The 26276-nt window shown below is 36.8% G+C and overlaps 1 protein-coding gene and 1 non-coding gene across 10 annotated transcripts in view; both read right to left on the reverse strand.

Annotated features, from left to right (window-relative positions):
• The window catches only part of TMEM116 (transmembrane protein 116), a 152287-nt gene that overhangs the window by 116729 nt on the left and 9282 nt on the right, over nt 1-26276 (reverse strand). For 2 of the 9 annotated variants that reach the window (XM_019467428.2, XM_019467425.2), the window contains exons 1-4: nt 17059-17169; nt 16459-16505; nt 15706-15769; nt 8029-8160 (exon numbers count right to left, since the gene is read on the reverse strand). In XM_019467428.2, the coding sequence (XP_019322973.1) occupies nt 8029-8160; nt 15706-15769; nt 16459-16505; nt 17059-17106 (291 nt within the window). In that variant the 5' untranslated portion in view covers nt 17107-17169. Of the gene's footprint in view, nt 1-8028; nt 8161-15705; nt 15770-16458; nt 16506-17058; nt 17171-26276 lie in introns of those variants that run through there. The other 7 variants (XM_019467427.2, XM_019467426.2, XM_053902036.1 and 4 more) reach the window with 5 other exon arrangements.
• Nucleotides 15886-15993, reverse strand: LOC128777185 (U6 spliceosomal RNA). Its single transcript, XR_008422371.1, has one exon. It is a non-coding gene; the product is annotated as a U6 spliceosomal RNA (small nuclear RNA).

The raw sequence follows: 26276 nt of genomic DNA on the forward strand, positions 1-26276 counted from the left end.
AAAGCAAGAGAAAATAGAAAATAATTCCTACTAACTCAATAAGGGAAAAGGTAAAGGTCGGCCCTGAAGATCTATTTGAAAATGTTCTCATCTTAATTTGTCTAAAAAGAAATTTAGCTTATGGTACCAGACTGAAAGTGATCTCTTCAGGGACTTAGAAACTAACTCTAGGAACCTTTGATTCTATAAAACTGATGCCTGGATGTGCTGTCAAGTTAAAGAGATCAACTGAAATGGATTATCAGAAGATCAATACAGGCTATATTTTAAAATGGCTCTGCATATTTATCTAGGGCTAATGAAAAACTATATTTAAGCAAGACTTAAAAAGTTTCAGGCTTTGGTATTAGTTTTAAAACGGAGAATTCAGAGACAAGAGTCTTGCTGTATGCTTAGCACCTTAACTCTTAGAAGAGGTGTTGAACTACATAAAATACAGTTCTAGTTTGGCATTGGCTAAGATCACCTAATCTCTAGTTCAGGGTAATTTCTACAATTTTTATTTTTATTTTTAAAGTTTGTTTATTTTGAGAGGGAAAGAGAGACAGACAGACAGACAGACAGACAGACAATGAGCCAGGGAGGGGAAGGAAGTGAGAGAGAGAGAGAGAGAGAGAGAGAGAGAGAATGAATATGAATGAATCCTAAACAGGCTTCATGCTGTCAGCATGGAGCCAGATGTGGGGCTCGAACTCACAAACCATGAGATTATGACCTGAGCTGAAATGAAAAATTGGACACTTAACTGACTGAGCCACCTAGGTGCCCTTAACCTGGTTCTTTTCTTTATTTTGACTGCTTCTACAGTTAGAGCATATTTTCTCTTCTCATAACCTATCTTGGGCCTATGAGATTTTTTTTTTAAGTTTATTTATTTATTTTGAGAGAGAGAGAGAGGGAACAAGCACAAGCAGGGAAGGGGCAGAAAAGGAAAGACAGAATCCCAAGCACCATCAGCGCGGAGCCCAGTGTGGGGCTCAAACTCACAAACTGTAAGATCTTGATATGAGCTGAGATCAACAGTCAGAGGTTTAATTGACTGCGCCACCCAGGCGCCCCAGGGCCTATGAGCTTTTAATAAATGACTGATTCCTTCTGTTCCAGTTCAGTGAAATGACATAAAGGTGCTGCAGCTGTATTGAGCCAATTCTCCTTCCTAACCAGCTCTGAGTATCCTGTATCTAGCCAAAACATCTAGAGTATCTTGGCTATTTCCAAACCAATTTTAGGAGAAGGAGGCTCCAATGTATTAACAGATCAGCACAGTCAACCAATCTTGTCAGACAGAAGTTTCAAAAATTTCTCTCCCTAAGAAACTATCCAAAAACAACATTTTTGAAACCTTTCCAAACTGAGTAATAAATTGAATCTACTTTCAGGACTGGGAAGAAGCAACCACTCTTGATAAGTACTTAGTTTAAGGATCTTAATTCCCTTGCTCAAACAGAAAAATTCATAAAACCAGCATACATTCATACAGAACTTTTAATTTTACTTAAATATGTACACCTTATTTAATACTTCAAAAACTTCTATGAAATAGATTCAATTAGCAAAAATGATGGTCATTTTACAGAAACAAAACAAAACAAAGGATACTAACCAAAGGACTTCCTCAAAGTCGTATGGATTCTCAACAGCAAAATGAATCAGGTCTCCTAACTTTGGGTCTACTGGTTTAACCTGGTACCCAAAGTACAGTGTTCCTATGAAAACTTTTGTAAGCTGAAATTGTGTAAAGTGAAGAAATAATTACCATTAATTTATATGGAAAAAAATTTTTAGTGTTCCCAGGCACACTTAAGATCTTCCGATACCCTTGCTAATGAACATATCTTGCTAATGGATGTACAAAATAAACTGAGATTAAAGCACAAATGCTCACATACACAGTTCAAAGTTAGGGCAGCTTGATGCTGACCTGCTGAATGTATTCCCAGGGAAAGAGCTTGGTGGTGTCACTCTCTCTGGTTGGAGTACACACAGCCTCTATAATGGCTTGCTGCAAAACAACACTGAATGCTATTTTCATTTTTTGCCTTTTTTCACAAAAGCAAAATTCCTCCTTTGGATTTCCTTTATTTTCTTTTAGTTATCAAACACAGGTATTCATGTAGATCTTTCGTAAAAGCAAAATGGTTTAACACAAATTTTTGAAAAGTGGGGGATACTTGTATTTCATTCTCTCCTAAAGCTGAATAAAAGGACCAATTGAAATATTTCATCTGAATTGTGGCCCTCAATTTAAAGAAAAGACCCCAGTTAGGGGGGGCACCTGAGTGGCTCAGTGAGTTAAGTGTCCAACTCTTGATTTCAGCTCAGGTCATAATCTCATGGTTCATGAATTCTACCCCCACCTTGGACTCCACACTGACTGACAGTGCAGAGATTTTGGATTTTCTCTCTCCCTCTCTCTCTGCCCTTTCCCTTCTCTCTCTCTCTCTCTCTCTCTCAAAATAAAATAAACATGGGGCTTGAACTCATGAACTGTGAGGTCATGACCCAAGCCAAAATTAAGAATCATCTGATTCATGGGGTGCCTGGCTGGCTCAGTCAGTTGAGCCTTTGACTTTGGTTCAGGTCATGATGATGTGCTGACAGCTCTGAGCCTGGAGTCTGCTTCAGATTCTGTGTCTCCCTCTCTCTCTATCCTACCCCTGCTCGTGCTCTCTTCTCTCCTCTCTCTCAAAAATAAACATTAAAACAACAACAAAAAAAGAATCATCTAACTCTTAACTGACTGAGCCACCCAGGTGCCTCCCCCTTTTATTGGAGTCTTTTTTTATTTTGAGAGAGAGAGAAAGAGAGAGCGCACACATGGCGCGCGCATGGCGGAGGGACACAGAGAGAGGAACAGGAGAGAGAATCCCAAGCCGGCTTCACACCGCCAACGCAGAGCCCCACACGGGGTTCGATCTCATGACTGTGAGATCATGACCTGAACCAAAATCAAGAGTCAGACGCTTAACCAACTGAGCCACCCAGGTGCCTGTATTCCATATTTTTAATAAGTAGAAACATGAACGATATTTTTTAAAAGACCTAACTTGAGATGCCAAAGATAAAAACTATAATGGATGAAACTTAAAAATATACAGATTAAACACTGCAGAAGAAATGACTAATGAATTTTAAGGCGTAACAGTAGAAAATACCCAAAATGAAGAAAAAGCAAAAAAAGAATCCAAAAATTAAAAAAAGCATCAATGAACTGTGGGAAAGCTTTAAGCAGCTTAATACATAGGTAATAGGATGCCTGAAAAGTAATGGAAGTGGTGGGCAAAAGGGAAACAGAAAACATACTTGAAGGTAATGGACAAAAGCTTTCCAAATTTGACAAAGACCATAAACTCATAGATTCAAAACTTAATTAATCCCAGGAAAAAGAAATATGAGGAAAATGATGCCAAGACCCGTAATGATCAAATTGTTCATTTTTAATAGAAAATCTTCACTTGATCTTAGCCAAAAGGCCGAGAAGCGATATTAATAGAAAATCTTAAAAGCAACCAGAGGAAAAAAAAGATGCACAGAGAAACAAAGATAATAATAGTATCATATTTCTTAAAGGAAATAAAGGCAAAACAGACACATTCAACCATACAAAAGCAGACTCACAACACAAGAAATGTTAAAGAGTTCGCTTCAGGCAGAAGAAAAATGGTATCACACAAAAATCTGAATCTAGACAAAAGAATGAAGAATACTGGAAATAAAAAGCAGAAAAGATTTTTTTCTTACTACTTAAATCTCTAATGATAATTAACTGAGCAAATATAATAATTTATATTATAATTATAATTGTGGGCTTTATAATATACATATAAAAAAATACAAGACAATAGCATAAAGGCCAGGAGAGGAGAAATGAAAGTATTCTAGTGTAAGATTCTCACCCAATATGTGAGAAGATATAGAACTTGAAGTTAAACTATGGTAAGTTAAAATGTGTACTATGAACCCTGTAACATAACCACTAAAGTAACACAACAAAAAGTTTTAGCTAATAGGCCAATAAAGGAGATAAAAGGTAATAATAAAATATAGTATATTAATCCAAAAAAGGCAGAAAAAGAAAGAAAAGGGAACAAAGAACAGAAAACAAACAGCAAAATGATAGATTCAAACACAACAATATAAATCAAATTAAATGTAAGTGGCCTAAAAAACACAAATAAAAGGCAGACACTATTGAACTGGATAAAATAGTAAGAACTAAATATATGCTGTCTATAAAAAGTGTATGTTAAATAAAAATACATAAATAATTATAATTTACAAGGAAGAAGATACACCATACTAATGATAATTGAAAAGAAAAGTGAAATTTTTATCAGAAAAAAAGTAGATTTCATAGCAAAGAATATTACCAAGGATAAAGGTCATTTCATCATGACATCTGGTTCATTTAATTAAGAGAGCATAAAAATCTTAAATTTTTATGCCTCTATAAGAGAACTTCAAAATACATGAAGCAAAAACTAACAGAACTGGAATGAGAAATAGACAAACCCACAATTATTATCAGAAATATCACTATCACTCAGTAATGAATACAATAAGTAGAAAGAAAATCACTAAGAATTTAGTGGACTCAACAACATTATCAACCAACCTGACATAATCAACATGTATAGAACATTGCACTGAACAGTAGAATACATCCTAAAATCCGTATGTAAACTCCAGGGGCCCTGAGATTGTTTTAGCTAAAACAATCGTTAACATTTTTTTTCTTTGAAAAAAAAATTTTTTTTAATGTTTATTTATTTTTGAGATAGAGAGCATGAACGCGGGAGGGTGAGAGAGAGAGGGAGACACAGAATCTGAAGCAGACTCCAGGCTCTGAGCTGTCAGCACAGAGCCCGACGCGGGGCTCGAACTCACGGACCATGAGATCATGACCTGAGCCGAAGTCAGACGCTCAACCGACTGAGCCACCCAGGCACCCCTTTTTTTTTCTTTGAGAGAGAGAGAGAGCGTATGTGTGCGTGTGAGTGGGGGAGAGGAAGAGGGAGAGAGAGAATTTTGAGCAGCCTCCATGACCAGCCTCATGACTATGAGATCATGACCTGAGCTGAAATAAAGAATCGGACACTTAACTAAGTCACCCAAGAACCCCAAGAACAAAGTTGGTAGACTGACACTTCTTAATTTCAAAACTTAGTATAAAGTGACAGTAATCAGAACAATGTGGTACTGGCTTAAAGAAAAACATATAGGGGTGCCTGGGTGGCTCAGTCAGTTAAGCATCCAACTCTTGGTTTTGGCTCAGCTCATGATCTCATGGCTTTGTGAGTTCAAGCCCCACACTGGGCTCTGTGCCAACAGTGTCAGCACTGAATCCTGCTTGGGATTCTTTCTCTCCCTCTCTCTATCCCTCCCCAACTCATGCTCTGTCTCTCTCAAAATAAATAAACTTAAAAAAAAAAAAGACATACAGAATTAATGAATCTGAATAGAGAGACTGGAATAAACTGTCACGTGTAAGTCAAAAGATTTTAAAGCAGAGTGGCAAGATGATTTAATGTGGAAAGGACAGTCATTTCCACATGCACACGAATGAAGACGTACCCTCATCTTACCATATACGAAGATGTATTCAAAATAGATCAAAGACCTAAACCTAAGAGGTAAAACTATAAAACTCCCAGAAGAAGACATAGGGCAAAAGCTTCCTGACGCTGGACTTGGTAATGATTTCTTGAATAAAACATCAAAAGCACAGGAACCAAAGAAATAATAAATTGGATTACATCAAAATTAAACTTTTCTGCACATGAAAAGATACAATCTACAGAGTGAAAAGGCAACCTATGAGAGAATGGGAGAAAATATTTGCAAATCATACATTTGATAAAGAGTTAATACTCATTATATATAAAGAACTCCTATAATTCAACAAAAAAAACCCCAGTTTAAAAATGGACACAGAACTTAAACAGACATTTCTCCAAAGAAGATATATAAATGGCCAATAAGCACATGACAAGATATTTAACATCATTAATATCACTAATCTTTAAATACACACCAAAACCAAAATGATATGCCACTTTACTCTCATTAGGATGGCTATTAAAGAAAGAAAGAAAGAAAGACCAGAAAACCAGTGTTAATGTGGATGTGGAGAAATTAGGACAGTTATGCAGTGGAACTATAAAATGATGACACCATAATACAGTGGTTCTTCAAAAAATTAAACATAGAATTATCATTTGATCCAGCAATTCTACTTCACATACTCAAAAGAACTAAGAGCAAAGACTGAAACATGTATTTGTATACCCATGTTCACAGGAACATTACGTAGAATAGCCAAAAGATGGAAGCAACTCAAGGTTCCACTGATGGATGAATAAATAAATAAAATGTGGTACATTCATGCAACAGCATATTATTCAGCCTTACAAAGTAATGGAATTCTGACACATGTAAACAAAATCAAACATGGGAGTCATACATGGAGAAGTAAACTTCACAAAAGTGAGCTTTCCAAATTTTTTTTCTCTCGCTTTCTTATAGCTTTTCCTCAAGTGTGCACCCCAATCATGATGCTTCTCAATGAAGAAACCTAAAACTCTAACAGAAACCTATCTTTTAGGCCACCAGAGAAGGTCCCCCTTCAGGCAGGAAAGTGTGGGGGGAATCCCAAAAGTGACAGAGCCAGAAAAGCAGATGTCCTAATTCTGTGTATGATGCCATATAAGTCTCAACCTAACCCCTACAGTGTGCATGCACATGACAGCCCAAAACCAGCATAAAGTTTACAGAACTAGACTAAGATTTGAACCACAAGAGCCTATGCTAAATAGCATTCACAATGTCCAAGATGAAATCCTAAATTACTTGACATACGAGAAATTTGTCACCCATTATCATGGGAGAAGACAATCAATAAACACCAACTCAGAAATGAGCCAGATACTGGAAATACCCAGCAAGTATTTTAAAAAGCAACTATTATTATTATTCATATGCTCCATGAGGTAAAGGAAAATACACTTGAAATGATTTTGGGGGATGATGGAAATAGAAATGTTTGTTATCTTGATTATGGTAATGAATTGACAGGGGTATACATAAAAAAGATCAAATTGTACACTTTAAATATATGTTGTTCAGAAGCAGCTGGGTGGCTCAGTTGGTTGAGTGGCTGACTCTTGATTTCGGCTCAGGTCATGAATTCTATGCAGATTTTTTTTACTTCAAAAACTATATCATTTCCTTATCTGAGGAAACAATACAATGTTACTCTATTTATGATGTATTAGGAGGATTGAATAAAGTATGTTTCTATGACACTGAAATTCATATGAGATAGTTAACATATATTAGTACCTGGATTTCATACTACCAATTACATGTTATTTCCTACTAAATTGAAAGAAATTTTCCCTCTAGTTACAAATCCTAAAGGGAATACCTAGCAATGAGTACAGACTTTTTAACCTCTACTTTTTCATATAGCAAGTCTGAGAAATACAGAAGAAACATTATATATACAGATGGTACTGCGTGGGTTAATCCACTGATAAAATCTGTGAAAGATCTATAACCCAAACATCATGATCTGTAATATTCCCCAAAGCCAATGTTTACTCTATTCCTTTAATAAAAAAAACATGCATTAATCTCAAAAGATGCTGTTAAAGAATGTTTCATTACATGGAAATACATTTACAATATGTTGGATATGTTGGATAACAAAAGCAAATTACAGAAAGTATTAATGTCTTCTTTTGTTTTAAAATGCATATACCTACAGAGAAAAAGATTGGAAAGATATATACTAAAATATTAAAGAGTGATTATGTCTGGGTGATTTTAATTATCTTTTTGCTTCTCTGAATTTTCCACATTTTCTATAAGTAGTGTTGTTTTTTTTTTAATACGGAAAACAATAAGAGCTATTGTTTCAAAGTCTAACAGAGGGGTCCTACTTTCCAAGATGGACTATCTTTGCTTTTTATTTAGGTATGAGTATTCTTGTCTTACAAGATACAGTCACAGTGTAGTACCACTCACCTGTCCAACTGCTTGCAAGTTATAGCAAACAACGTCCTTACTGGCTGCTGAAGTTCCATAGAGAAGTGCCTCAATGAGCCGGCATATCCCCAGGAGGAGGTCAGAAAAGCTCATATAAAAGAGTGGCCTTATCTGTCAAAGCAACAAGAGCTTCATTTCATAAATGATGTAGCCAAGAGCATGTAACAATCTATTATTTTTGTGTTACACCTTTCTAGTAGAAACGTGGGCATCATTTATCTGGGGCCTCTGCCCATTGGCTGACTGTGGAGAGTGTAAAGGAATACTCCAGGTAGGAGGGAATCTGTAATTGCAACTATCCCAAATGCCCTGGAATCAGAGTACTCATGGATAGATTAGCATGGGAACTTCTTCCTCACAAGGAATACATATTCCTTCCTCAGATTTAGGGTCAAAGGAAAGAACGGACAGATGAAAAATTTTGCAGTGGAGACACACCACAAATAGAGAATTAAAAGTGCTCTAGTTGCATAGCCAACATCTTCTAACAATAGGAAATGAGATCATCAGCTGAGTGTTTAGGGATATTGTTGAGGAATTAAAGAAAATAAAAACAGGGTTTTTTAAATCTTAAGTTTAATTTACATTTGTCTTATTCTTTACTGAAAAATTATAAGAAAGATATTTAAAGCATGCAGTGTGATTTTTGTTCATATATGTGTACATTGTGAAAGCATTTCCCCAAGTTAACATCTCCATCACCACACATATTTCCTTTTTTTTTTTTTTTTTGGTGAGAACATTTAAGTTCTATTCTCTTAGCAAATTTCAATTATATAACAACGATAGTCACCACACTACACATTAGATCCTCAGGCCTTATTCACCTTATTTCATCAATGAAAACTCAGAGTGGAAAAAAATACCAGTATGAATTGTGTATGCTGTCTCTCAATTTCTGTCCCCCTCAGTGAAGTCTGTCTTTGTCACTTTTTTTTTTAATGTTTTATCTATTTATTTTTGAGAAAGAGAGAGAGAACCTACATGGAGAGGGGCAGAGAGAAAGAGGAAGACACAGAATCTGAAGCAGGCTACAGGCTCTGAGCTGTCAGTGCAGAGCCTGATGTGGGGCTCAAACCCACAAACCAGAGATCATGACCTTAGCAGAAGTCGGATGCTTAACCAACAAAGCCACCCAGGTGCCCCTCTTTGTCACTTTCTAGTATCCTTTCCCTTTTCACCTCCCTACTCCCACTTTTCTAAAAAAACATTTGGTTCTCCTACAGATAAAAATTGTAAAATGTTCATTGAGAGACACCAAAGAAGATCTACAACAGTGAAGAAATATACCATGCTCATGGATTTTAAGATGGAAAATTACAAAAATGTTGGTTCTCCCTAAATTGATATACAGATTAAATGCAATCTCAGTTGTACCTCAACATATCTTCTCATGGAACTTGACAAGTTAGCTCTACATCTGATACAGAAATACAAACTATCAAGATAACTATGACATTCTTGACGAAAAAGGAGAAAGACAACTTGTCCTACACGTCAAAATTTAATATAAATCTAGAGTGCAAATATTGTGGCACTAGCACAAGGATAGACAAATAGACAAATGGAACAGAATACAGAGCTCAAACAAATCTAAGCATATATGCAGATTTTTGACACATGATGGAGATAGCTTTTTTAAAACACTTTTATATCATTATTATTATTATTATTATTATTATTATTATTATTTTAGTAATCTCTACACCCAATGGTGTAGAGACTTGAACTCGTAACCCTGAGATCAAGAGTCACAAAGTCTACCAACTGAGCCAGCCATACACCCCATGAGATGGTTTTTGGATCAATGGAGAAAGGATAGTGTTTTCAAAATACGATGTTGGAACAACTGGGAATCTATATAGATAAAAATAAAACTGGACCCCTACTTTCTTTTTTTTTTTAATGTATTTATTCTTGAGAAAGAGAAAGAGTGAGCACGTGAGCAGGGGAGGGGCAGAGAGAGAAAAGGAAAGAGAGAATCCCAAGCAGGCTCCACATTGACAGCATAGAGCCCGACATAGGGCTTGAACTCATGAACCATGAGATCACGACCTAAGCTGAAATCAAGAGTTGGACACTTAAGTGACTGAGCCACCCAGGTGCCCCAAACCCCCACTTTCTATCTCACATACTCAAAAAGTAAGTTCCAACTGGATTAAACACCTAAATACGAAAGGCAAAAACCATAAAAAAATTTTTTTTAGATAATAGAGGAGAATGTCTTTAATTTCTGGCCAGAAAGTTTTCCTACACAAAACAAAAAGGCTCTAAAGGATAAAAATCCAACCGGCTAAAAAGAAAAATGTATTGGGGCGCCTGGGTGCCTCAGTTGGTTGAGTGTCCAACTTCGGCTCAGGTCATGATCTCACGGTCCGTGGGTTCGAGCCCCGCGTCGGGCTCTGTGCTGACAGCTCAGAGCCTGGAGCCTGTTTCAGATTCTGTGTCTCCCTCTTTCTCTGACCCTCCCCTGTTCATGCTCTCTCTCTGTCTCAAAAATAAATAAATGTTAAAAAAATTATAAAAAAATTAAAAAAAAAAGAAAAATGTATCAAAGGACACTATAAAGAAAGTAAAAAGACGGGCGCCTAGTGTGGAGCCTACTTTAAGAAAAAGAAAGTGAAAAGACATGACACAAAATGGGAGAAAATATTTGCAACACATAAAACTGACAAAGGACCAGTATCAAAACAATATGAAAAACAAAAACAAAACAAAACAAAACCTCTTAGAAAGCAATAAAAAATATATACATAGAAAAAAATGGGCAAAAGATTTGGACAGGTGCTTAACAGGAAGTCCGAATGGCCATAAATATATGAAAATATGCCTAACCTCATTAGTAATCAAGGAAATGAAAATTAAATTCACGGTAAGAAAAAAATTATATATTCATGGCAAAAATCTTTTAGGTCTGACAATATTAAGTATTAATGGAAACATGAAGCAACCGGGTAAAGACCCTTCTAGCAGAACCATTTGGAAAAAGTTTGGTTTACCTAGGAGACATGCATCTCCTATAACAATTCCATTATTAGGTAAATACACTAGAGAAATGTGTGCATGTATGCACCAGAAGACATACAAGATTGTTTATAGCAACCTAGATACATTAATTGTGGTAAATTCATAATACAAAACGCTAAACACCAATGAAAATGAAATGAACCAGAACTATACATAACATGGGTAAATCTCACAAATAATACTGACAAAAAACAGCAAATCACAAAACAATATATATATTAAAAAACATATACAGTATTAATCCATTTATAAGAAGTTCAAAAACAAGCTGAACTAAATTGTTTAGAAATACATACATTACTGACAAAACTGTAAGTAAAAACAAAGAAATTAAGATCCCAAAAGTCTGGATAGTGGTTACCTCCAGAGGTGAGGAAGAAAATTATAACCAGTAAGGTGCACAGGTTTGTTTTGGGGTATAGGCAATTTCTATTTCTTCTCCTTAGTGGTTATAATCATTCTTTAAACAATACATACATGTTTTATGCATTCTAATTTACATCTGATATATATCAAAGTAAAAAGTAAATTAAAAATTTTTTAAAGTTATCATCATATACTATGCAATATAAAAACCAATCTCAGCTGTACAAAAGGGAATTTTTCTCATAACCCTCTTCCAAACGAGAGGAAAGCTATGATACTAATACACTGGAAAGAGAGGTAAATGGTCAAGTTGCTTTGGCAAACAGAAACAAAAACAAGTGAAATAACATTTTAAATTATATTTAATAAATATCAGATGTGATTATTATTTTAACCATATATAGCCTTTGCTCTGGGTAAGCCTGCTAAAATTGTATCCAGATGGCACATTCATAGATTCCACTGGCCCATGACCTCCCACAAGTTTATAACTGTTAATGGGTAAAAAATTAAAACTGAACACAAAATAAACTCTGGAAGAGAAAAGCAGCCAACAGGCTTTTGTGAGCAAGAATGTAATTTTATTTATGGTTATTGATGCAATAAATAGCCTTATATAGAGAGAACTGTTTGCCATTAAAGCATACCTCAAGTCTTTGGCAGGGAAATGGATAAAAAGAGGTTTATATATTTTCACTCATGATTACAAAACCATGAGTTCTAGTAATAGAAGATAAAATCAGTCACAAACAACAAAAATTAACTGAGTACCCATTGTTGAAATCAAGAAAAATTTCACCCTGCCTGTGTTTCATGTCAAAGGAAATACAAAGAAAAGTACGGTGTAACCCATGGTTTAAGGAAAAGTACAATCAGCACAATGTGTGGTAATACAGAAGACACAAAAAAGCATAAGACATAGTCCTAAATATGAAAGCAAAAACTCTTTTAAGAAAACATGCCTAATTTGAACCTAATTAAATCAAGAGCAGGATAAGAGGTGAAGAGGGGAGGAAATGCTCTGTATGAAAGGCTTTCCCTGGTGAGATCAAAGACTTAAAACAGTTCTTATTAACGCTCTTCTAAAACTGCTTCCCAATATTTCTATTCAAGTGAAATCAACAGAATATCAAAATATTCCTTAGGGGTGCCTGGGTGCCTGGGTGGCTCAGTCAGTTAAGCGTCTGACTCTAGATTTTGGCTTGGGTCATGATCTCATGGTTAGCGAATTCGAGGCCTGCATTGGGCTCCTCACTGGGCCTGTGTGGACGCCTAACCAACTGAGCCACCCTGGAGCCCCTTGAGTGTTTTTTAACATTGGCTGGCCTGGGCCACTTTCTTCTCTCTTCAGGTTGCCTCTCTGAGTCACTGTTTTATCAGCTAGTTCCCTCAAAGATTCCCCATGGATTTTTCCAGTTTACTATATTTGTTTTTAACTTAATAGACTATTTTTGTCTTTTTCATATTAGTCTTTCATTTTATGCTGTTAAAAATGTTCTTTGGTGAAGAATAAAGGAATACAGTGGAAGATGACTAACATTCTTAACCTGGAAAAATTGGAATGTTTCCTACACCAAGAAAACAGAATGTGTGGGAACCAGTGAACTAGTGATTGCTAAAGTCCTTTAGGCTCAGGTTGTGTGAAAGGTATAAGAACTAAAGCCAGAGAAACTAAAGGTCACATCCTAGGCCAAACTACAGGTCATATCTTTATAAAGCTCCAACCCACTATCATGTGAGAGGTCACCTTTAGAGCAGTGGTTCTCAGCCAGGAGCTATTGTGCCTCCTCCAGGAGACATCTGGCAATATTTGAAGATATTTTGGTTTTTACAATCCCAGGGGTGGGGGGAGGAGATTAGCTTCTAGCTAGTGGGTAAAGTTTGGTAAACATCCTAATTTGCAGAACAACCTCCCATAAAAAATATTCATCCAGCCAAACAGATCAATAATGCAGAGACTGAGAATCTCTGTTTAGCTCTCTCTACTATGTAACTAATACGTTATTGATTTAAACACATATCAATTCAAATTTCAGCAAAGGAGACAAACATTAGGGAAATCTGAATCATGGGAAGATGTGTGGCCTAAAATTACTTTGGCAGGCAATGACAATATAGTATCAGGACTTCCATTTTCTAGTTTTACTTACAGAGTCACATTCTACATCTTAAATTTAAAACTCTATCTTCATTAGGTATCATACTTCAGTGGTTTAAAAAGTATATATGGGGAAAGGCTTTGGAAGAAGGCAATCCTGTACTCAAATTCTGGCTTTAACAACTTCCTGGCTATAAGACCTTAGGAAAGTCCCTCAACCTTACTAGGATTCCATTTCCTCACTATAAAATCAGATTAATAATATGTACCTCACAAAGTTGGTTTAAGGATTGAATGGAAAATGTATTTAAAATTGCATATCTGTCTAGAATATAATAAATAATAAACATAATGTTTACTTTGAAGGGGGACTGTAGTTAAGAGTTGGGCTTCTGAGGGGCACCTGGGTGGCTCAGTTGGTTAAGCATCCAACTTTGGCTCAGGTCATGATATCATGGTTCACGAGTTCAAACCCTGCATTGGGCTTGCAGTCCGCTTTGGATTCTCTGTCCCCCTCTCTCTGTGCCCCTCCCCCACTCATGCTCTCTCAAAAATAAACAAACATTAAAAAAAAAAGTTGGGACTTTTGAAAATCTCTGTTCTGCTACTTACCGTGAAACATGAACAAATTATTTCATAACTTTGAGCCTCAATTCCTTCATCGGTAAAATGGAGCTATTACCATTATACTCATGGGAGAGTGGTAAGGGCCAAGAAGATAAAGTTTGTGAAGCACCCACCTTAGAACTCAGAAAGTGTTCAACATACAAAGCTATTTTGATTATTAAAGTGGACCAATAAAACCTGACATTTTCCACATACAAAAGCTCTCCCATATATGTCCTGAACTACATTTTGCCTAATTTTCTGCCATTTGGCCTAGGTAGAGAAACAGTATTCACATTTCTCTTAAAATCTTTTTTTTTTAATGTTTATTTTCATTTTTGAGACAGAGAAAGACAGAGCATGAATGGGGGAGGGTCAGAGAGAGAGGGAGACAGAATCTGAAATAGGCTCCAGGCTCTGAGCTGTCAGCACAGAGTCCGACACGGGGCTCGAACTCACGAACCGTGAGATCATGACCTGAGCTGAAGTCGGACGCTCAACCAACTGAGCCACCCAGGCGCCCCTCTTAAAATCTTTTTGTAGCTAGGAAATACATCACTCTTCCTAGTCCTCTCTCAATCAGGAAGGTTTTTTGTTTGTCAGTTGTACCTCAATAACAGGAAGATTTTTTACTTGATCTTTTTGGTACAAATAATTTTACATAAGATGTATCGTAATTTCCTAGAAGGCCTGAACAGCAAAACTAGTATCTTTTGTACAACAAAGTCTCTGAACTATTTCCTAGCTCCATTAACAATTTTACCAAGATATCAATATCAGAAAACTCACCTCTTGGCAGGACCCTACTGTGCTTAGAGTTAATATAGGCTTCAAACAGCACTCTGTTTCCTTAACTTTAATAATCAATGCATAGCAAAGAAAAAAATGCACATTTAGTAGGCAATCTCTCCACAGTCAGTTACAGTTAAAAACAATTACTTAGAAGAAAAGGGAAAACTATTGACTGTGCCTAAAATATCAATGGGTGGCTCAGGCGGTTGAGCGTCTAACTCCTGATTTTGGCTCAGGTCATGATCTCACAGTTTGTGAATTTGGGGGCTGTGTTCATGCTGACAGTGCAGAACCTGCTTGGAATTCTCTCTTTCTCTCCCTCTCTCTCTGCCCCTCCCCAACTTGCACATGCAGGGGGCTCTCTCTCTCTCTCAAAATAAATAAATAAAACTTTTTAAAAAAGTAAAATATCTCAATGTATCATAATGACAAATTTACAAGTAATTCATAGAATTATTCCATTATTTACAGGTGACATTTCTCTTATTTATTTCAAAGTCTTAACTTCCGGAGTGCCTTGATGGCTCAGTCGGTTAAGCGTCAGACTTCAGCTCAGGTCATGATCTTGTGGTCTGTGAGTTCCAGCTCCGCATCAGGCTCTGTGCTGACAGCTCAGAGCCTGGAGCCTGCCTCAGGTTCTGTGTCTCCCTCTTTCTCTGCCCCTCCCCAACTCACGCTCTGTCTCTCTTTCTCTCTCAAAAAAACAAACGAACATCAAAGGCTAAGTCACTAAAAGTTCAAATCCACCACAAAAAGAGACTGCTCACCTCAGGAGATTTCTGTATATTCTGGAATACAGCAGAGGCAATAAGTGAACTTGAACCTATAACACTGACAGATAGAAGGTGATCATTAAAACAGGACTACTGGGGCACCTTCATTTTTGCTAATAATTTTTTACAGCTTTATTGATATATAATAGGTGCAAAATAAGCTGCACATTTTTCTAAAATATGAAATGCTTCATGAATTTGTGTGTCATCCTTGTGTAGGGGCCATGCTACTCTCTTCTGTTTCATTCCAGTTCTTAGTATATGTGCTGCCAAAGCAAGCACTTTGCTACTGACTTTGCAAATCAATCCTAAGTCCTTTGACTTTCAGATGTTCTCTCTCAATCTGCTTTTTTTGTTGTTGTTGATGCTACATCTTATGAATCAGAAAATGTCAACATGGTGGGGCACCTGTGGGGCTCAGTTGGTTGAGCATCCAACTTTGGCTCAGATTGTGATCTCACAGTTCGTGAGTTCAAGCCCAGTGTCAGTCTCTCTGCTGTCAGCGTAGGCCCGCTTTGGATCCTCTGTCCCACTCTCTCTCTGCCCCTCCCCTGCATGCACACATATGCAAGCTCTCTCTCATAAAAAGTAAATACATAAAACATTAAGAAAATGTCAACATGGTAAAGAACAGCATTTCTCTCTTAAGAGTATAAACAAATACCTAGGGGAAAAAAGTAGAAAACTTCAGAATTCTACAGTTTTGCTTACAACAAAGTTATAGTACATGAGATTAAATAAACCTACCTCAGAGTAGCCATAACAAATTGTATCCACTGTATTGCAGAGAAAACCTAAATAAAAACAAAGTGAGAATAAAATTAAGTCTTTTACATTTAAGATTCAACCTCACTCCATTTTCACTGTTTATTAAATATCTGTGCAGAGCAAACTCTTCAGTGTTTGCTCTCTATCAAAATACCCTACGGGTCTGAGAATGAGTAGAAAGGCCCCTGGAAAGGCAGGGTGGCTCCTTATTTACTCTCTTATTGCTCCATCTCTGGGAACCAGTAAAATAAAAAGAATAGAGAAGTGGATACAAAATGACTAAATGTAAAGAGAACTGGATGAGAAAATCTACAAAGGAAAGAACAAAATGGAGAAGAGGTAGATAAGGTTAAATTTTGAGAGAGAAGAGATAGATGTGCGAAAAGAATGGGTAATAGGAAAAGCAAACAAATACTAAATAGAGTTGATGGACAGCTACACAGAGAGAAAATAGAATAGTAAGCAATAAAAAATGGGAAGAAAAAAGTTAATAGTCAAGAGATACTGTGAGTGAGAAATACAAAACAAGGAGGAAGAAACGGGAAGCAAAAAAAGGAAAGGGACAACTTCTAGGCTTACCAAGTCCCAACTGTCCTCCAGAATGCTAGCCTCCAGCCGGAAGGCCATAGGGACTTCAGCCCCAGCTATGTTTAACGAGCGTGATCCTTCTCAGGTTCTGAGTCCCTAAACACTGAACTGGTGGCTCCACCCCTAGCCCGGGCTCCTCCCTACCCAATCCAGCCCTGTATCTTGAGGACAAGGAGAGAAGGTGGCGACAAGTGGAGGAGAAAGCCAAGCAGAAAGAACAAAAATAGAAAGAGCAGGTGACAAGGAAACAAAGTTCTAAAAAGCATTAGGAATTATAAGAAGGGGCAAGAGGCAGGAATGATAAAAAATAGAATGAGTCATAATGAAAAGATAAATAGAGCTGCAAGAGAGAAATGGAACAGAACAGAGACAGAAAAATAAGGAAGAAGAGAGATCTGCTTAAAGCTTGCCATGTTTAGGGACAAAAGCCTGTGGCAGAAAAGGGAGACTGTATGTTGAAGCGACCAATAAATTTTTAGTAATACCAAGAAAAGCTGTGAAGAGAAGTTGTTGTTAATATCTCATAGTTAATAGTAACATCTTAAATATTCTATACCAAAAATTCCCACCAGAAATACATTAAATTACACGGTTCATTTAATATACTTATATTTACATATCAACTCTGTGCAAAACATTATGCTACAGAAGCTATAAAGACAAGAGACAGACCAAGACTTCCAGGAGCTTATAATACAGTAGGAAAAATGGCCTTTATACCAAAATCTCAAATTATCTGATAAAAAAATACACTGTCGTTTGAACCAATTTGGAAGAACTGGTGAAATTTGGACAAAGACTAGAGTACGGAGAAAGCAGAGAAGGAAGACCATTTCATTTATGTAACCATTTACATTTCATCTAACCATACTTTCATACGTTCTACAAATATTAACTGATAACATAAATTGGGTCATTTGCATGGGTTCAGTAGTTAAAACGTGATTCTTTTATTCAAGTGAGGTTAAGAATCTCGTGTGGAGTAGAAGAAGGGATATCATTAAATAGGTTCTGATGGGAAACTGTTAAGTGAAGGTACGCTCTAACCACTTTGCTTAAATTATTAGATAAACAAATAAAAAAAAAATACAAGTAAATTTCTGGATCAAAAATCCCTACCATAAGGTCTCAGAGAGTGTTCTGAGGCCTCTAATCATACATCTATCTAATAAGGGTGAGGGAACTAATGACAGTCTCACCAAGTGATAAGGGAATGCTTTTAGACAAAGGACTCTTGTCTCAATCAAGAACAAATCTCAAATTGTTTGGGAAACAGCCATGCCAAATCAGTCTGCTGCTCTTGACATAACAATTTTTCTCTTTTGGCATTTCTTCTAAAATGTCTTATGCCACTGACCAAATTCCCATTCAGGGATTTACTTTTCCATTTTTCTCTCTAAATTAGCCCCCTGCTTTTTGTATATTAAGCAGTGTTCCCCCTTGAAATGTCTTTGGAAATATAATCTTCCCATCTTCCTTTTCTGCAAGGGCTAATCCAAGCACAAATGAAGTGGGTGGTACTTATTTTTAGTTTTCTCTTTTTACTTAGTTTCTTAGTAAGTTCAAATATATCACAGCTCAGGAAGCCTTGGGTGATTTTGGCTCAGGTCATGATCTCACAGTTCATGGGACTGAGCCCAGTGTCGGAGCCTGCTTCGGATTCTCTCTCTACCCCTACCTTGATTGCACGTGTGCACACCTTCATGCACTCTCTCTCAAAATAAATAAGCATTTAAAAAAAAAATACATCACAGCTCACTTAATGTAATGGGCTGCTACATTTTATAAATCAAATTAACAGATATTCATTAAACCTCTACCATGAGCAAGTTATTACTGTGGCTACAAAGTCAAGAAAAACACTTACCTAGTAAAATATTTTTATTTTAAATATAGTTTAAAAAACTGTATTTAAAGATTTCTAGTATTAATAGCTACCAATTATCAAGTAATTTCTATGGGTAAGGCTCTATGCTAAGCATTTTATTTTTTTTTTTTCAAATGTTTATTTTTTAGAGAGAGAGAGAGAGAGAGAGAGGGAGGGGCAGAAAGAGAGGAGGACAGATGATTCAAAGCGGGCTTTGCACTGAGAGCAGAGAGCCTGATGCGGGCCTTGAACCCACGAACTGTAAGATCATGACTTGAGCCGAAATTGAACATTCAACCAACTGAGCCACCCAGGCGCCCCTCTATGCTAAGCATTTTAATCCTCAACACAACCTTTGAGGTAAGTAATAGTCCCATGAAAAAAAATTTTTTAGTAAGCTCTACTTCCAATGTGGGGCTTGAACTTACAACAGCAAGATCAAGACTCACAAGCTCTACCAAATGAGCTAGCCAGGCACCCGAGTAATATTCCTATTTTTCAGATGAAGAAACTGAGGCTTAAAGAAGTCACTTCCCTTTGGGGGTGCCTGGGTGGCTCAGTCAGTTGTGTGTCTGACTCTTGATTTTGGCTTAGGTCATCATCTCAAGTTTCATGGGATCAAGCCCCACATTCGGCTTTGCCCTGATAGTGCAGACCCTGCTTGTGATTCAGTCTCTCCTTCTTTCTATACCCCTCCTCCCAACAAAATAAACTTAAAAAAAAAAGGTTGACAATAGTCTGTGCTTTGCTATCCTGCCTGCCACTTCCTTGCAGTGTATTCAATGAACTTTTATCTCCTAAAAAAAAAAAAAGAAGTCACTTCCCAATGGTTACAAAGTTATCATGTGGTAATACCAATATTCAAATTCAGTTATTCTGACTTCATAGTTCTCACATAACCCATACAATATTCTAACGGAGACCTGGTTAATAAGAAGGCAGGAAAAGATAATTTCAAAAAATTATTGTGACATTGAGGAAGCTCTTTTATTAGGCAATTGCTTCTTAGATATGACTACAAATGCATAAGCAACAAAAGAAATAATAAATTGGTCTTTTGGTCTTTATTAAAATTGTTTTAAAATGTTTGTGCTTCAAAGGATACCATCAAGAAAGGGAAAAGACAATCCACAGGGAAAAAAAATATTTATAAAGCACGTATCTGATAAGGGACTTACACTGAGAATATAAAAAACAACTCCTACAATTCAATAATAAAAATACAACCCAATTTAAAAAAGGGTAAAGGTTTTAAATAGACATTTCTCCCCCAAAATAAAAAAATGACTAAAATCACATGAAAAGATGATTAACACCATAAACCATCAGGGAAATACAAATTAAGAGGCACCTGGGTGGCTCAGTCGGTAAGCATCTGACTTCGACTCAGGTCACAATCTCATGGTTCGTGGGTTTGAGCCCCACATCAGACTCTGTGCTGACAGCTCAGAGCCTGGAACCTGCTTCAGATTCTGTCTCTCTCTCTCTCAAAAATAAATAAACATTAAAAAGAACTTTAAAAAAAAAAAAAAGAAGTAAAAATTAAAATCACAATGAGATGCTGGGGTGCCTGGGTGGCTCAGCTGGTTAAACGTCTGACTCCTGATCTTAGCTCAGGTCTTGATCTCAGGGTCATGAGTTCAAGTCTTGTTGGGCTCCACGCAGGGAGTGAAGCCTACTTGAAAAAAAAAAATCACAATGAGATGCAATTTCACACCTACCAGGATAGCTATAATAAAAAAGATAGAGAATAGCAAATGTTGATGAAAATGTGGAGGAAGAGAAACCCTCATACACTGCTGGAGAGAATGTAAAGTACGGCAGCCACTTTGGCTGTTCCTCAAAAGGTTAAACATATACTATATTACTCAGCTCCTAGGTATAAACTCAGTTCTACATCTAGGTATACACCCAAGAGAAATTAAACATATGTCCACACAAAAACTTGGACACAAATATTCATAATGGTATTATTCATAAAAGACAAAAGGTAGAAACGACACAAATGTTCCATCAACTGGTAAATGGATAAAATATAGTATATCCATATAATGAAATGTTAGTCAGCAATTAAAAGAAGTACTGATGAAGGGGCGCCTGGGTGGCGCAGTCGGTTAAGCGTCCGACTTCAGCCAGGTCACGATCTCGCGGTCCGTGAGTTCGAGCCCCGCGTCGGGCTCTGGGCTGATGGCTCGGAGCCTGGAGCCTGTTTCCGATTCTGTGTCTCCCTCTCTCTCTGCCCCTCCCTCGTTCATGCTCTGTCTCTCTCTGTCCCAAAAATAAATAAAAAACGTTGAAAAAAAAAAAAATTAAAAAAAAAAAAAAAAAAAAAAGAAGTACTGATGCATTCTACAACATGATGAACCTTGAAAACATTATGCTAAATGAGAGAAGCCAATCACAAAAGACCACAAATTGTATGATTCCATTCATATGAAATGTCCAAAATAAGCAAATTTACAGACACAAAGTACATTAGTAGTTGCCTAGGGCTAAGAAGGTAATTTGAGAGAAAATGGGAAGCAACTGCTGATGGGCACGAGACTTTTTAGGGTGACAAAAATATTCTAAAATTAAGATAGTGGTGATGGTTGCACACTTTATGAATATACTAAAACCCAGTGAATTGTACACTTTAAAGTTTATTTATTTTGAGAGAGAGAGAGAGAGAGAGAGAGAGCGCACATGAGTGGGGGTGGGGCAGAGAAAGAGAGAGGAAGAGAGAGAATCCCAAGCAGGCTCTGCACTGTCAGTGCAGAGCCTGACATGGGGTTCAAACCCACAAACCGTGAGATCAAGACCTGAGTCAAAATCAAGAGTTGGACACTCAACTGACTGAGCCACCCAGACACCCCTGAATTGTATACTTTAAAAGGATGAATTGTAAATAGGCGAATTTTAGAGGGACACAGTAAATATCCCATTGCTGAAATTCATTGTGTAATGATTAACGGATAACATGTTTCTGTCTTTCCTACTGAAAAGAAAAATATTTAGAACAAAAAGTGTAAAACAAACATTGTAAGAGGGAACTGACGATAAAGATTATAAGAGAGCACCTGACTACTCTAAATTAATCCACCACTCCTGGTTTGAACAAATTATACTCCAGGACTCTGATAAAACTTGCTGGTTAAATGGAAAAAAAAAAGCAGTCTCTTCAGCAAATGGTGCTGGGAAAACTGGCCAATGACATGCAGAAGAATGGAACTGGACCACTTTCTTACACCATACACAAAAATAAATTCAAAATGGATGAAAGACCTAAACATAAGACAGGAAACCATCAAAATCCTGGAGGAGAAAACAGGCAGCAACCGCTTTGAACTGGCCACAGAAACTTCTTACTAGATGTGTCTCTTGAGACAAGGGAAACAAAAGCAAAAATGAACTACTGGGACCTCATCAAGATAAAAAGCTTCTGCCCAATGAAGGAAACAATCAACAAAACTAAAAGGCAACAGATGGAATGAAAGAAGATATTTGCAAATGACATATTGGATAAAGTGTTAGTATCCAAAATTTATAAAGAATTTGTCAAACTCAACACCCAAAAAACAAATAATCCTGTGAAGAAATGAGCAGAAGACATGAATAGACATGTTTCCAAAGAAGACATCCAGATGGCTAACACACACATGAAAAGATGCTCAACGTCACTCATCTTCAGGGAAATACAAATCAAAACTACAATGAGATACCACCTCACACCTGTCAGAATAGCTAAAATTAACAACTCATGCAACAACAGATATTGGTGAGGATGTGGAGAAAGGGGAGCCCTTTTGCACTGTTGGTGGGAATGCAAACTGGTGCAGCCACTCTGGAAAACAGTATGAAGATTCCTCAAAAAAATAAATAAAAATAGAACTATCCCACAACTCAGCAATTGCACTACTAAGTATTTACCCAAAGGATACAAAAATGCTGATTCGAAGGGGTACATGCATCCTAATATTTACAGCAGCACAATCAACAATAGCCAAATTATGGAAAAGAGCCCAAACATCCACTGATCAATGGATAAAGAAGATGTGCTATATAAACACAAAGGAATATTATTCAGCAATCAAAAAGAATGAAATCTTGCCATTTGCAACAACATGGATGGGAACTAGAGTGTATTATGCTAAACGAGGTAAGTCAGAGAAACACAAGCATCATATGATTTCACTCATATGTGGAATTTAAGAAACAAAACAGATGCACATACAGAAAGGAAAAGAAAAATAAAGTACGATAAAAAAACAGAGACAGAGGCAAGCCATAAGAGATTCTTAAATACAGAGAACAAACAGGATTGCTGGAGATGAGGTGGGGGGGGGGATGGGCTAAATGGGTGTTGGACATTAAGGAGGGCACTTGTTGGGATGAGCACTGGGTATTATACGTAAAAGATGAATCACTAAATTCTACCCTTGAAACCAATACCACACTATATGCCAGCTAACTTGAATTTAAATTAACAACAACAACAAAAACCCTGGGGTGCCTGGGTGGCTCAGTCGGTTGAGCATCCAACTTCGGCTCAGGTCATAATCTTTCAGTCTGTGAGTTCCAGCCCCACATCAGGCTTGCTGCTGTCAATGCAGAGCCTATTTTGGATCCTCTATCCCCCCCACCTCTGCGCCTTCCCCACTTGTGCTCCCTCTCTCTCAAAAATAAATAAACCTTGAATAAAGAAACTTTCAGGTTAACCCAATAAACCACTGAATGAAATCTGAGTTTGCGTAAAAATGGGGAAATTGCTAGGAATTGTAGAAAACTGGTGATAACTCAATTTTTAATTTTTACAAGGAGAAAGGATGGTGGAATCTGCAAACCCTAAGTCAAAGATCTCAGCATTGCGGCGCCTGAGTGACTCCGTTAGTTAAGTGTCTGACTCTTGGTTTCAGCTCAGGTCATGATCTCACAGTTCATGAGCTCGAGCCCCACATCAGGCTCTAACAGCACAGAGCCTGTTTGGGATTCTCTCTCTCCCCCTGTCTCTGCCCCTCCCCTGCTTGCTTGCTCTCTCTCTCAAAATAAATAAACTTAAAAAATAAAAAAATAAAAAAAGATCTCAGTACTGAACCCAAGTAAGATTCTAGAATGAACTATTCAAAAGGTGTGCTTTTTAAACAATTTTTTTTAAAAGTAACCACTAAAACAGAATGGATTTATAAAAAAAATCATGCCAGACTCACCCTATCCCCTTTGGATACAATTACCATAGTATATATGGGATTTTGACAAAGCTTTTGATGAAAAAATTTCATGATACAAAAATAAGGAAATATAGATAAAATGGAAGCATAATTAATGGCATTTGTTGCACAAATAAGCCTCAGGGAGTGTTAACTAATTGATCAATATCAACTTAGAAATGACTTCAGGGGCTCTTGGGTGGTCAATTGGTTTAAGTGTCCAACTCTTGATTTTGGCTCAGGTTCCGGAGATTGAGCCCTGCATCAGGCTGTGTGCTGACAGCATGGAATCTGCTTGGGATTCTCTCTCTCCCCTCCCCCTCTCTGCTCCTTCCCCATTCATGCTCTCTCTCTCTCTAAAAAAAAAAAAAAAAAAAAAAGACTTCTAGTGGAGTGAATCAGCATTCTGACTTGGCACAGTTCTGTAAAACACTTTCATCAATAACTTCAAAGGAAATATAGCGGGCATATTTATCAAGTTGTGTGGGTGTGTTATTCACTGTTGCATAACAAATTTCCACAAAATTAGTGGCTTAAAGCACACATTTATCATCTCATAGCTTCTGTAGGTTAGGAGTCCAAGTATAGCTTAGTTGGGTCCTCTGTTTCAGTATCTGTCACAAGGCTGTAATCAAGATATCAACCAGGGCTGGGTCTCATCTGAAGGCTCAAATGGGGAAGGATCTGTTTTCAAGTTTACAAAGTTGGTCTAATTCAGTTTCTTGAGGGTTGTTGGTCTAAGGGCCTAAATTCCAAACTAATTGTTGTTAGCTAAATGCTTCACTCAGTTCTTTGCCATGTGGATTTCTGCAAGATGCCCTCCCAGCAAGATGGAAGTCAGAACTTTCTGTAATGAAGTCACTGAAGTGACATTCCATCACCTTTCCTATAGTCTACTGACCACAGATCTTGCCAACAGTCAAGAGAAAGGATTAGATGGGAGTCTGAATACCAAAAGGCAGGGACTATTGGAGTCTATCTTAGGGTTTGCCACATGTATCCATCCAGTATGTCTAGTACTTTTCCAATTCAGATCATTTGTAATAGCTATTCCCCCTGTCTGAAATGTTCTTCCCCTAGATAATCACATGACTGGCTCCTTCTCATCCTTCAAGTATCGGCTTAAATGTCATTACCTCAGAGATGTAATATTTATCAAATTCCACAATATCTTGTTTACTTGTGCTGTTTCACCCTAGCAGACTATGTCTTTGGGCACAGGCAACTGATGTTGTCTCATTCACCCCAATATCTCACATACCTAAAAGAGTGCCTACAAAAGGCACTCAGTATTTATTAAATGAATGTACTCAAGTTGTGAGAGATAGATGACAGATTTAAGATCTAATAAGATCTGAATACTTTAAAATAATGAGTTTTATTTAATAAAAGTTAATAGAAATAAATTTAAGTATACTGTCCTTGCATCTAAAACACCAACTGGACAAAGATCAGGATGAAAAGGTAGCAAAGCATTTTGCTTTAAAAATCTTGAGTGGTTCTATCTAGTAAAAATATAAGTCATATATGTGATTTAAAAGTTTCTAGAGACCACATTAAAAAAACAAAAGGAGATGAAATTAATTTTAATAAATTTTACTTAACTTAAATATCCAAATTTCATCATTTCGACATGCAATCCATATAAAAAAAATCACTGAGATGGTTTACATTCATAACTTTGTACTTTGAAATTCAGTGTGTATTTTACTCTCAAAACAACATCTCAATTCAGAGTAGCCATATTTCAAGAGCTTAGTAGCTACATGTGATATTATAAATGGCATTTTTATTTAGACTCTTTGATTTAGAACTAGATTTTGCAGGCTCTTGGATTTGGATTTTATCCTACAGAAATGCCACTATAAACTTCCATGATCAAGCAAATTTCCAAGAAAAAAAATATGATATAATAACTATTAATAGCTACTCTTTAAGTAAATATATACCTTATAGCAGGTACCATTGTAAATGCTTTACATGTACTAATTAATTTTATCCACTCCTAATCCTATGAAGTATTATTATCATTCTTATTTTACACGCTAATATTGTTAAGTAATAACACGTTGGCAGTGTGCAGGAAAGATTAAAAAGGGGAAGAAACTGGCAAGAGCTAGGATACCTTTATTTACTTATTTATATCCCACTTTGAC

The sequence above is a fragment of the Panthera pardus genome, unplaced genomic scaffold (assembly GCF_024362965.1).
Source record: "Panthera pardus isolate Hobbes unplaced genomic scaffold, ASM2436296v1 HiC_scaffold_15, whole genome shotgun sequence".
Taxonomy (NCBI): Eukaryota; Metazoa; Chordata; class Mammalia; order Carnivora; family Felidae; genus Panthera; species Panthera pardus.